Here is an 11,985-nt window from a genome sequence, read left to right on the forward strand (position 1 = left end):
GTGGGCATCACACATCACACATGACACAACTTCCACTTTTACTGTTTCTCTGTTTTCATTTTGTTTGAATTCGTTCTTGGATCCTTGTGCATTGTCTTGACTCTTGAACCGAAAAACACATTGCTCATGCCATCATTTATTCTCTAAAGATTCCATTTGTTAGATATTGTTAAATTTTGATTTCTTTTTTGTTAAAATAGTTTTTGATTTCTTTTCTAAAACTATTGTTTCTTTATCTTTTTTTTTAAAAAAACTAGTTTCCGAACCCATTATATCTTTACTTATATTTGCAGGTTGGTTTTATGCCTCAACGATAAAAAATATATATCTGCTAACAGCTTGCCACAGTGATCGTAGAAGATAATAATAAAGGTGCAACACTTCGATGGCCTATTTTTCTTGAGATATTTTCCCAATAAGTACAAACTTAATTGTCACAAACATTTAACACGAACCTTGTAAAAATTGATGTTTAGTGGGTGTATGTATAAAAGTTGAGAAATCCATAAAGATGACCCACTCCTAAATAAAATCATTATTCATATAATGCGTCTTTTGTATTTACTCATTGTCACTCCATTTGTTGTGGTCACAGAAAGAGAAATCTGATGACAAATATTATTGGAATCATAAGCATCATAGATGCATTATCAATATAAAAAACTCTATAATTACGTGTTTGATTAACGTGACAGTCGACAAAACGAAACAAAAATTGGCGTATGTATCAATCAGTCCATGTATTGTCAAATTCGGAGTTATCCATCAAAAGCATCCTATTCTAAATCCTATTGCTAAAGATTTTTTTCACATCAAGATTCGTATCTGTAGTTATCCAAATTGCACTTTCATCACTTAGCTGAGAGTTTTTCTGAGGGTTAGGATTACAATTGGAATAAAATTAGTTAGACCCATCTTTTAATTATCTCATTAACCTACCAAATCAGGCCAGTTGGTAAAATCATGAAATTATATTTTTGGAATGCCTTCTAATTTCAATACGTAATCACTAATCAGGGGATTTTACATAAATAGCGCCACGTTATTCCAAAAAAAGTCACCAATGGGTCCCACCATGATATTCACACGAAAAAGACGTGGAGTTCCCAAAACGACATCGTTACTCTCCCTCAACACGAAAACTGAGTGGGCACCGTGTACGTGTGGGGGACCCACCTCGCCTTCTCCGACGAAACAGAGAGAAAGAAATATAGAATAGTCCGTCTCTCTTCCATATTCCACCATATTAACCATAAACAGTTCATCAAAATTCTCTCCATTCTCTCTTTCTCTCTCAAAAGTTTCCCTCTTTTTTTATTTATCTTGTTTAATATCGATGCCAGTGAATGGGTTCGTCCTCGTCGTCGCTTAATAAGTCTCCGTTTAGAGCAGACAGTATGGTTACACCAGAATCTCCCACGAAAGATAATAACTCAGCTCCGATGACTGTGAAGCCGGAGAAAAACGACGGCGTTTCGATCATCTCTGACTTGTTGCAAACCTCTTCTTCTGCCAAGAAAAGCTTCGGTATTTTCTTAGAATCGAGAGAGATTATCGTTTTCTTGGGTTGATCTTCAGATTGATTTTCTAATTTTTTTTAAAAAAAACTATCGAGAATGATTAGTTCATGATGATATTGAATCTGACAGGGGATGTGGGGTTTCTCAGATATCATAAATATAATAATACTTTTGCTTAACAACTGATTATAAATTTTTTTCATTCAATTCAATTCTCAGAATCGCCAAGAAAGAGTAGATCGTCTCCGGCGAATAATAATCTTACTCCTGTCAAATCTCGATGGTCGTTTTCTTCTTCTAAGAAAAGCTTCGGTATTGATTCCAAAAAAACTCTCTTTTTGAATTAATTACTGATATGGTTTTATCTGTGTTTCACTTTCACCTTTTCAGATGATTGGTCTTTTTCTGATGTTTAAATTAGTTATTGTCCGATCTAAGTTTACACACTCTCTTATTACACAAAAGTTCAACATACTTGCTGTTTTTTTGTTTTGTTATATGAATACTGGCATGTGGTGGTTCGGTGATCGGGAAATAAGTATCTGAAATTATTCTTCCATTAATTCATATATTTCTAAAATAATCCTTTTCTAAACATCGATATGATTTTTCTTCATCTCAACATAGAGAGAGAGAGAGACTTTTAGGTGTTCTTTCTTATCTGATAAGATCATATCTCTTAATTGATTTTTCCCATTGATAGATTTTTGGGGATTTTATTGCTTAAATCAAAGACTTTCCCGTGATAACAGAGATTTTTCTCACAACAGGAAAAAGTGGTTTAAAAGGAGATATAGAGAGGGACAAAGAGCTAATTTGGTGAATTGTGATTACAAAAGTTGTCTACTTTAAACTGTGACCCAAATCTGAAAAGCTGTGTAAAAGTATATGTTACTACTCTTCTCTCTTCTTGATCTGGGGTTACATTGTTTTTCACGCTTTACTTTGAATGGCTTTTGAAAAAAAAATCGAAATTTTTACCCGGGAACTTCAGAGAATTCAAGTAGATTCCATGTTTTAAATTTCAAATTAATCTCTTTTAGGCATTGCTTTGTGATTTTCTCAGATTCCATCTCCTCTGTTTTTAAGGGGTAGAGACTTATAGTAATTCTCGTTTCTTTTTGTCTATTCTATCTTATGATGGTGATTGAATCAAAAGGTTTGAAAAATACAAGTATGAATCATACACTTACATTCTTGTTCTAAAGTTTTGAAATGTATATCCTTTAATTTGTTCCACAGGAAGTAAAGATGAAACCTTTTTCGATTCGCAGCAATGGCTACAATCCGACTCTGACGATGATTTCCACAGCGTAAATGGCGGTAAGATCTTGGATCCTTCTTCGTTTCTTGTTGGATTATTGACATAGTTTCTGTGCTAGTCACATAGCTTATTGGTTTCTGTGCTAGTCAAGTTTCAAAATCTTGATTGTTTCTATTTTTATACTCAGATTTCACTCCATCGCGTGGAAACACTCCTAAGAGCAGCTTCTCAGATAGGACTCCTCGTATCCACAACCTTATATTCCAAGAGAAGAAGCCTCCTCGAGGCTCTTCTTCTCCAGCGCCACAACCGAGGAGGAAGAAGCTTGGTGAGCTTTTCAGAGACAGTATAAGAGAAGAACGAGAGGAAAGCTCTGGAAGCTCATCAGCTCTAAGCTCTCCTTATCTCTCAGGTGCAAACTCAGGCGAATTCAACAACGCCACCATTGAAGACTCTAGTGTGAAGGAAGAGAAGAAGAAGTCTAATTGGCAGCATCATCGTTGCCTTCCTGGTTTCTCTTCATGTGGTGGAAGTTTCATGGAGAGGAGGAAGAAGATGAGCTCTGAAACTGCGGTTGTTGCAGTGAAATGAGATGTAGAGAATAATCTATTGTACATGAAAGAATGAGAATGAGATCTCAGAGTAAAAAAGCTCTGGTGAATTTTACAGGTATTTCACTTGGTTGTGATGAGAAGAAAACGAATCCGATAGTTGAAGAGATGATGTAAAAAAAAAAAATGAGATGTTCTGGTGTGTTGATGGAATCTATGCCTTTTGGATCTTTGTTTTGGCTTATGAAGTTTCAAGAATTTTACAATGTTTCATTACTGGTGAATCTTACAATCAGTTGTGTGATGGAAACATCAAGAACAAAGAAAAAACTATGATAAAAGAATTAGTCAGAAGAAAGAATTTTTCTCTAACAAGTAACAAGCCAAATAAAACTAGCTTAGAAAAGTTGTATTTTAGATTAGAAAAGCTAGTTCTAAGTTCTTACTAGCTTTGTTAATTTTTCATCGACCAAGATAAAAAGTGAGATGAGATTTATAAAACAATAACGCAGTTTTAAACGACCAAGATATGATAAAAAAAAAGCCTAATTGAAACAAAATTCATAGCTCGGTTTATGGTTCAAATATGAAAAGTGGTTCAAAGGTTAACATTTGAGGAAGTAGAAGCTTTGGGTGAAAGTGGTTAACCCACAAATGGTAAATCTTTTTTTTTTCAAACCGAGTGGGTTTTAAATCTTGCCTGTGAAGGCTTTTTTTTTGTCTTCTTAACTTATTCGGCAATTCTGATGCAAACGTTCTACTTGAACACACATAAAAATAACAAGCACAATACTAATTTTAAAGATTCGACAACTACCAAAGATCTTAACTTCGATTCAACTCCAAGCTTGTTTTGTTTCTTTTCTTCCTAAGTTTATCTCTTAAGCAACCAATATGTTCATGCATTGCCCTATATATACACACTAACTAGCAGAAGCTTTAAGTATTTCAAAACCTGATTCAATCCAATAAACCAATGAAAATGCAAGCAGTTCTAGTTATCCTGGTTTTCTCCGGTTTAATCACGGTTAAAACAACGTTAGCAGCACAGCATGTGATTGGCGGGAGCCAAGGCTGGGAACAATCCGTTGACTTTGATTCTTGGTCTTCCGATCAATCTTTCAAAGTCGGCGACCAACTGGGTACGCAAACGTTTTCTTTTATAAAACGCAATTTTGTTTCTTAAACCGACCGGTTTAAACACCAATTCGTCATATTTTTTTTGTCCGTGTAGTGTTCAAGTACTCGGGACTACATAGCGTTGTTGAGCTGGGAAGCGAAACGGCATACAAGAGTTGTGACCTGGGAACACCAGTAAACTCCTTGAGCTCTGGAAACGACGTCGTTAAGCTGTCTAAAACCGGTACTCGTTATTTCGCTTGTGGGACCCCAGGGCATTGCGAACAAGGCATGAAGGTCAAAGTTAACGTTGTCTCTTCTGACTCCACCACCGGTTCCTCCCCGGGTTCAAGTTCGGGTTCAAGCTCGGGTTCGAGGTCCAGTTCGGATTCTGGTTCAGGTCATGGGTTACGTGCTTCCATTGGGTATATTTTGGCTGTTGGATCGTTGGTTGTTGGTCTTATTTGGACCCTCTGAGAATTTAGACTTTTGTAATGCATCGAGGAAATATATATATTTGGAGAGGAAAAAATAAATAATTTTTGGATTTGTTAATTCGAATTTGTTGTATTTTGTTTTGTTTTTTAGCTTAAATTTGTTGTATTTTGTATCACTATGTATTTCGTATACTGGATTTCTGATCATAATTCTATACTCCGTCCATTCTACAAAGAGTGTCATTCTGACATTTTTCACATTTATTAAGAAAATTATTAAAATTATATTCTTTGTGAAACAGAGGAAGTACTGTATATATTTTTTTTTCTCTATACTTTTGTTTTCTCAACCTCTTGGCCACTTGATTGGTCCACTTGGAATATTCCTTATTATGCCTTCTCATATGCCCATTAAATTTCTCTTAAATTTTATGTCATCACTATGAATTTGTTTAGTTTTTTTCTTCTTAATTTTTTTGTTTATTTGTTTTGTGTTAATTGTACACGATTTCGCGTACTGCCGAGACCATATATAATTTCGATAATGTATCAACATTAGTATTTTAAGTACAATTTTTTTCGTTTATTGAATACAACATTGGTTATTAATTCTTTTTTTTTTTTTAAAGATTGAAAGTCTTCGTTAAACCTATTTTAAAATAGAGGAATATTTAAAGTTAAGTAATTTTCCTACACGTTCGCCCAAAATATTTAAAAAAGACGGAGGGAGCAAGACAAAGTGGGTTGCCGTATCGCGAGGAATTGGCGTCACTGATCACTACGGATCAATAGTTTTTTTTTCCCCTAAATCGTCGACTCTCGTTTTCTTCTCCGGAGACCAAATCGGAATTTCGCTCTCCGTTCGTTCGCTGGGAATCCAATGCCGGAAGACCCTACGTCGATTGACTATGTCATGGAGAAGGCATCGGGGCCTCACTTCTCCGGTCTCCGCCTAGACGGCCTTCTCTCTTCTCCGTCGAAATCTTCAAACTCTTCTCCTTCTCACTTCCGTTCCGGTGTTTCATCTTTCTCGGCTATCGAAGATCCCGCCGCGCCTAATCAGCCCTTCGTTATCGGTGATTTTCGATTCTCATTTTTCGCTCCCGCGCTTTAATCCTTTGCTTATTCAGTAGTCGAACTCTTTCAAATTCCGATCATTGAGAATTATCTCCTAATTTATTGCATTTTAGTGGTTTTATTTTAGGGTTTTAGCTGTATAAAATTTCCAGTAGCATTTCTGCTTCCTATTTGACTCAGATTAGATACATCTGGATCGATATCAGTTTCTAGGGATGAATCTTGTTTTCCTTTGATGAACTTGAACAAAATTAGAGATATCTGGATCGATATCGGTTTCTGCTGCTTAATTTTGTTTTCATTTGAATTCTGTAGGAGTTACTGGTGGTACCGCTTCTGGTAAGACCACGGTATGTGACATGATCATCCAGCAACTTCATGATCATCGCATTGTTCTAGTTAACCAGGTTAGATTCTGAAGCCATCTATTTCCTCAGTTAGCATAAATCACTCGGGAGCGTGGAAATATGATGTACTGTTTTGGCTGAGATTCCCCTCATTTGCGTTACTCTGATGCTGTTTTGTTGATTAGGATTCTTTTTACCGTGGTCTGACATCTGAAGAACTGGACCATGTGCAAGAATACAATTTCGATCATCCTGGTAGATTTTCTTACTGGTTCCTCCATGGAATTTCTCTTTGATTGTTCTTTTTTGTTTTGTCACACTGATATTCAGTTCAGACCATTTTGGTTGATTTTTCAATGTCTGTTCTTTTTGTTGGTTTTTTCTAGATGCCTTTGACACTGAGCAGCTTTTGCATTGCATTGAGACACTTAAGAGTGGCCATCCCTATCAAATTCCAATTTACGACTTCAAGACACATCAACGTAAATCAGATGCTTTTCGCCAGGTGCATACTCTTCTGTGGTGGACTTTTTATGTACCTATTGTCTTAAGACGCTTCATTTTTTTTGACCGCCTTTGATGGTTGCGGGTTTATGGTTTTACCTTCTAACTTCATGCTGGATCTTCGGAACATTTACATTTGCAATGTTTATGTTTCAACACGATACCCATATTTGCATCTCTTTAAGTCTGTTTTAGGCGTTGAGTTGATGTGGAATGTTTTCAGGTCAATGCTTGTGATGTGATAATTTTGGAAGGGATTCTAGTATTCCATGACTCACGAGTTCGGGATGTAATGAATATGAAGATCTTCGTTGACACAGGTCACCACCTTAACTAGCTCCAGTATTTTTCTTCTTGGTTTTCCTATATATTAACCTCATTTGTTCTGGAAAGTTCTAAATGATATTGTGGCTACTGTATATTGTGATGGAAGTTTTCCTCTTCCTGTTCAGTAGCTGATGATCCTCTTGATGGATTAACTCACCTTCGCCATTCTATCACTTGTTGACCTTAGAATACAGAATGAATGCCTTTGAAGCTATATTTTTGGCCAACTTTGAATCTTTTTGAAATGTTTATAATCTGCATTGAAGTTAAAAGTTCTCATCCTCGCTATTAATTGGTTACAGATGCTGATGTGAGGCTTGCTCGCAGAATCAGGCGTGACACGGTTGAGAGGGGTAGAGATGTTGATTCTGTGCTTGAACAGGTTAGTCTTTCGGTGTAAGATTTTTCAGCCGGGTACACGTATCTAAGTTACTGCACCTTATGGTTTACTGAACAACTCAATGTTCCTGTTTTTTGAGTGACTCTGGACTTTTTAATTCCCCTCTTTGAACTCTTCTTCTATATAACAGCGTTATCTTCTGAGGTTCCTTTATTTCTCAACTTTTCTTGTTTTGAGGGTGTTATGTTCATTTGCAGTATGCAAAGTTTGTGAAGCCCGCGTTTGATGATTTTGTGCTCCCTTCAAAGAAATATGCCGATGTGATCATTCCCCGAGGAGGTGACAATCACGTTGCTGTTGATTTGATTGTGCAACATATCCACACAAAACTTGGGCAACATGATCTCTGCAAAATCTACCCTAATGTTTTTGTTATCCAATCAACATTTCAGGTAATTTTTGCGCTTTTTCAGATATTTGATGCCTGATTCAGACGATAAGGATAGAAACCATTTTCTCATTCTTAAATCATAATTGCAGATAAGAGGCATGCATACACTTATTCGAGAGAAGGACATATCAAAACATGACTTTGTGTTTTACTCAGATCGCCTCATTCGTCTGGTACTCTTTTAATTCGTGCTAGTCTTTCAAAGTCTCATCTTTTCAAGACTTGTATTTCAATTGTTGATGGCTTTATTTCAGGTTGTGGAGCATGGTCTTGGCCATTTGCCATTCACTGAGAAACAAGTGGTTACTCCAACAGGTATAAGAGAAGAATGGCTTGACCTGTAACTATACTATTTTTTTTTATATATAAGATAGCCATGGTGTCCGATACTCTGGAAGAACTAGTTCTTGGGATCCATTTTCATCTCTTTTGCATGGATTTAGAAAGATTGTTTGTGTCTTGTGGAAATCACTGCGCGATTGCATACCCACCATTATAATTTCTAATTTTTTTGCAAAACAGGATCTGTGTATAGCGGCGTTGATTTCTGCAAGAAACTTTGTGGTGTCTCAATCATTCGAAGGTGAGCGTTGAAAGGTATTACATGTTTTTGAAGTTGTTGATAGATGGAGACTGGAGCTGTTTAGTTTTCTAATTTGTTTACACTTTTAAAATATGGGATACAAGAAAGGCGTGTAACATTAGAAGCATTCATTGTTTGTTTTCTCATCATGTGTTAAGTGAGTGGCTTTTCTATTCTATTCTCTTGCCTAAAATTTTCTGTTTTTTACGCTTTATTAGTGGTGAAAGCATGGAAAACGCATTACGCGCTTGTTGTAAAGGGATAAAAATAGGGAAGATTCTCATTCATCGTGATGGCGACAATGGAATGCAGGTTTGTTTGTGTTTCCTTTTTTTCCCTTCAAACTCCGGTAACAGTTTGCCAAGTCTTATTTGAAAATACTCAGAAACTAAAAACGTTTCTCCTTGCATATGGATCAGCTCATATATGAGAAGCTTCCAAGTGATATTTCCGAGCGCCATGTCCTGCTTCTAGATCCCGTTTTAGGCACAGGTAATTTCAGTTATTATTTTTCTTCTCATGTTTTGAAGTGTGTATTCTCTTAACATTCCTTTGGATTTCTTGAAGGTAACTCTGCAAGTCAGGCGATAGAACTACTCATACAGAAAGGAGTTCCTGAATCCCACATTATATTCCTCAATCTTATCTCTGTGAGTGTTCGATCAACGAAAAGATACTTCTTCACAAAACTTGTTCTCTCTCTCTCTCTCTCTCTCTCTCTCTCTCTCTCTCTCTCTCTATATCTCCCAGTCAGGCAGTCACAAACTGACAATCGATTCTGCATTCTGCAGGCTCCAGAAGGAATCCATTGCGTCTGCAAACGGTTTCCACTGTTGAAGATTGTGACATCAGAAATAGATCAGTGTCTGAACGAAGAGTTTCGGGTTATACCAGGCTTGGGTGAATTTGGTGATCGCTACTTTGGTACTGACGAGTAAACTATTTACTAATCAAGACAACAGTGCTTCTATTTATAAATCCGGCGTAATGGTTGTTGTGTCTTTGTGTGTGTGGGCATAAAGTTGCGACCATGTTATCAAAACATGAACCACGGGAAGGGAATCATTGTTTGCTTTTTTTTTTTTCCCTTTCGTAAAGCTTCTTGCTTACTTGAAAGTTGGTAAACCAAAGTCATTTGGAGTTTCTTGGTTTTGTACATAGTTTGATTTCGATCAACAGACCCCATTACTCCGATTGAGCACTATTTGGAAAAAAATGGTAATATATGGAAATTATTATGAATGTTTATTTACAATTGTAACCAAAAAAGGAAGTCAATATTTCCAAATCGAGCCCAAAAAGTCAAATAGCTAAAAGTATGATTTAGGCGTCATCCACGGAACATCCTCCCCACTCAAACTATCGGCAATCATCTCCTCCGCCTCAGTAGCCGACCGTATCCTCAGCAAAGGCCTCCTCGCCGGAAGAACTGGCAACGGCGCTTCCCCACGTATAATCCTCACAGCCTCCTTCACCCTCGGCCGCTTCTCGCAATCAGGATGCGAACATACCATCCCAACCATCAACACTCTCTCCATTTCCTCTGCATCGAACTCTTCCTTCAGCATAACATCAGCACCATCCAGGACCTTCCCTTTCTCCCAGAGACTCCACATCAGGTCTACAAGCACAATCCCGTCATCTCCAACCGGTCTACGCCCCGTACACACCTCAAGAACCACCACACCGAAGCTGTACACGTCGGTTTTCTCGGTAGGTACACCTGTGTAAACGTATTCAGGCGCCAAGTAACCCATGGTACCTGCTGGGAGAGTAGCGTCGCGTCCGGCTAACTTCGCACTATGCTCATAAACCTCAGCTAACCCGAAATCACCTAACTTGGCGTTGAACTCTGCATCAAGCATTATGTTACAGGTCTTGACATCACGGTGAATGATCTGTCTCTCGCATTCTTCGTGTAGATAAGTAAGCGCAGAGGCAACGCCTAGAATGATGTTTACCCGCTGTTTCCAAGAGAGGACTAAGAATTCTTCTGACGAATCCGATGAAGGTTTCTTGTGGAGGAACTCACTCAAACTCCCGTTGGGTAAGTACTCAAACACTAGAGCTGTCTCTGTTCCTTCGCTACACCAGCCCTGGAACTGAACTAGATTCTTGTGCCGTAAGTAACCCGTCATTGTTGTGAACTCTGTGGTGAAAGGGTTTCGGTTGCACTCTGGCCAGTGAGCTCGATCAAATCTTTTTACAGCCACGGATCCAATGGTAGGAATGCAGCCTCTGTATACAGTTGCTGAAGCTCCTTGACCCACGATTGTGTTCTCGTTGAATCCTGAAGTCGCAGTTTTTATCTCAGCCAAGGATAATCTTCCCGGGATCCTGTTCAGCCCCGAATTCGTATCTCCTCCTTCACCAATCCTTTTCTTGCCACGAATCAATGAGAAGGCAATAAAAGCAGTGAGAACAGCAATTGCAGCCAAACCAGGGAGGAGAGTCCAAAATGGGATCCTTAATCCAACAACTGAAACCCTAACATCGAAACCTTTATGGTATATTTTCCTGGGTTTTTCAAAGCAGACCAACCAATCATCATCATCTTCTTGAATCGGGTCAGGGTGAGAGCTAAAGGTTCTAAATTTCCACCGCTCGACGATATGCAGAGCTGAACCAGCTGAATTCGAAGCAGAGAAGCCGACGTGCATGTACTCCTTGACTTTTCCGGTGAGATCAATCTGTGCGGATAAAACAGGGCTCTTTGGCTTAACTCGTGAATACCCAACCCAGACCCTGATGAGTTTAAGAGCGTCACTGTACTCAATCCACGCCATCATCTCTCTCCCGCTTTTAAGATCAACCCCTTTGGAAATCGCGTCGACGGAAGCGACGGAGAAGATGGAATTGACATCGATTCCGACGTGGTTATCGTTGATATCGCCGTGACCCGGATCGAAACCAGTATCGAACTCGACGGCGATGAAGGAACCGTGCGGGTCTAGTTTCGGGTCGGGCAGACCCAAGAAGCCGTTGGAGAAGGCGAAGGAATCGGCATTAGAGGTGATCAAGAAGGCGAAGCCATCACCAAAGGGGCAAGAAGGGGAAGCGATGATGGAGAAGGAGAAGCGGCAGGAGAAAGAAGCGGTAGTGTTGGTGGAACGTTCTACAAACTTGATTGGGTAAACGTAGAGGGCACGTCCGATGCCGGAAGAGGAGCAATTTGGCGGCGACGGTGAGACGGATGGAAAACAGGGCTGTTGCTGAGTGAGGGAGATGGTGTGGTCGCGAAAGAAGGCGTCTCCGTAGAGCGTTAAGTTGTGCTGCGACGGCGAGAAACGGCGAGAAAGCGCGGGGAAATCTTGGGTAAGAAAGAGAACGAGGTAGAAGAAGAAGAGAAAGGGAAGAGAGTGATTCATCGTTGTTCTTGAGCCGGTGAGACTCTATGCGTCGGAAAAAGCAGAGAGAATGAGTGAGTGTAATCATCTGGGTCGGATTTTTAATCGGGTTAAAGAT

The 11,985-nt window shown here is 38.8% G+C and overlaps 4 protein-coding genes across 4 annotated transcripts; 3 read left to right on the plus strand and 1 right to left on the minus strand.

Annotated features, from left to right (window-relative positions):
* The first annotated feature begins 1,216 nt into the window (after positions 1 to 1,216).
* On the plus strand, positions 1,217 to 3,565 carry LOC18012004 (uncharacterized protein At3g27210). The gene is made up of 4 exons (XM_006395410.2): positions 1,217 to 1,527; positions 1,740 to 1,832; positions 2,763 to 2,843; positions 2,972 to 3,565. Exons 1-4 carry the CDS (start codon positions 1,347 to 1,349, stop codon positions 3,373 to 3,375), a joined length of 759 nt encoding a protein of 252 aa, XP_006395472.1. The 5' UTR covers positions 1,217 to 1,346; the 3' UTR covers positions 3,376 to 3,565.
* Positions 3,566 to 4,181: 616 nt separating this feature from the next.
* LOC18012005 (mavicyanin) lies at positions 4,182 to 5,110 on the plus strand. The gene is made up of 2 exons (XM_006395411.2): positions 4,182 to 4,477; positions 4,570 to 5,110. The coding sequence occupies exons 1-2, from the start codon at positions 4,312 to 4,314 to the stop codon at positions 4,929 to 4,931; spliced, it is 528 nt and encodes a 175-aa protein (XP_006395473.1). The 5' UTR covers positions 4,182 to 4,311; the 3' UTR covers positions 4,932 to 5,110.
* Positions 5,111 to 5,620: 510 nt separating this feature from the next.
* On the plus strand, positions 5,621 to 9,746 carry LOC18013228 (uridine kinase-like protein 2, chloroplastic). Its single transcript, XM_006395412.2, has 14 exons — positions 5,621 to 5,967; positions 6,284 to 6,375; positions 6,501 to 6,570; positions 6,702 to 6,820; positions 7,043 to 7,139; positions 7,449 to 7,528; positions 7,744 to 7,938; positions 8,027 to 8,110; positions 8,192 to 8,252; positions 8,460 to 8,520; positions 8,739 to 8,832; positions 8,940 to 9,012; positions 9,088 to 9,170; positions 9,312 to 9,746. Exons 1-14 carry the CDS (start codon positions 5,772 to 5,774, stop codon positions 9,456 to 9,458), a joined length of 1,452 nt encoding a protein of 483 aa, XP_006395474.1. The 5' UTR covers positions 5,621 to 5,771; the 3' UTR covers positions 9,459 to 9,746.
* On the minus strand, positions 9,744 to 11,888 carry LOC18013229 (L-type lectin-domain containing receptor kinase S.6). Its single transcript, XM_006395413.2, has one exon. It carries the CDS (start codon positions 11,886 to 11,888, stop codon positions 9,831 to 9,833), a length of 2,058 nt encoding a protein of 685 aa, XP_006395475.1. The 3' UTR covers positions 9,744 to 9,830.
* Between the last annotated feature and the right edge of the window lie 97 nt (positions 11,889 to 11,985).

The sequence above is a fragment of the Eutrema salsugineum genome, unplaced genomic scaffold, assembly GCF_000478725.1.
Source record: "Eutrema salsugineum unplaced genomic scaffold, Eutsalg1_0 scaffold_6, whole genome shotgun sequence".
Lineage (NCBI taxonomy): Eukaryota > Viridiplantae > Streptophyta > Magnoliopsida > Brassicales > Brassicaceae > Eutrema > Eutrema salsugineum.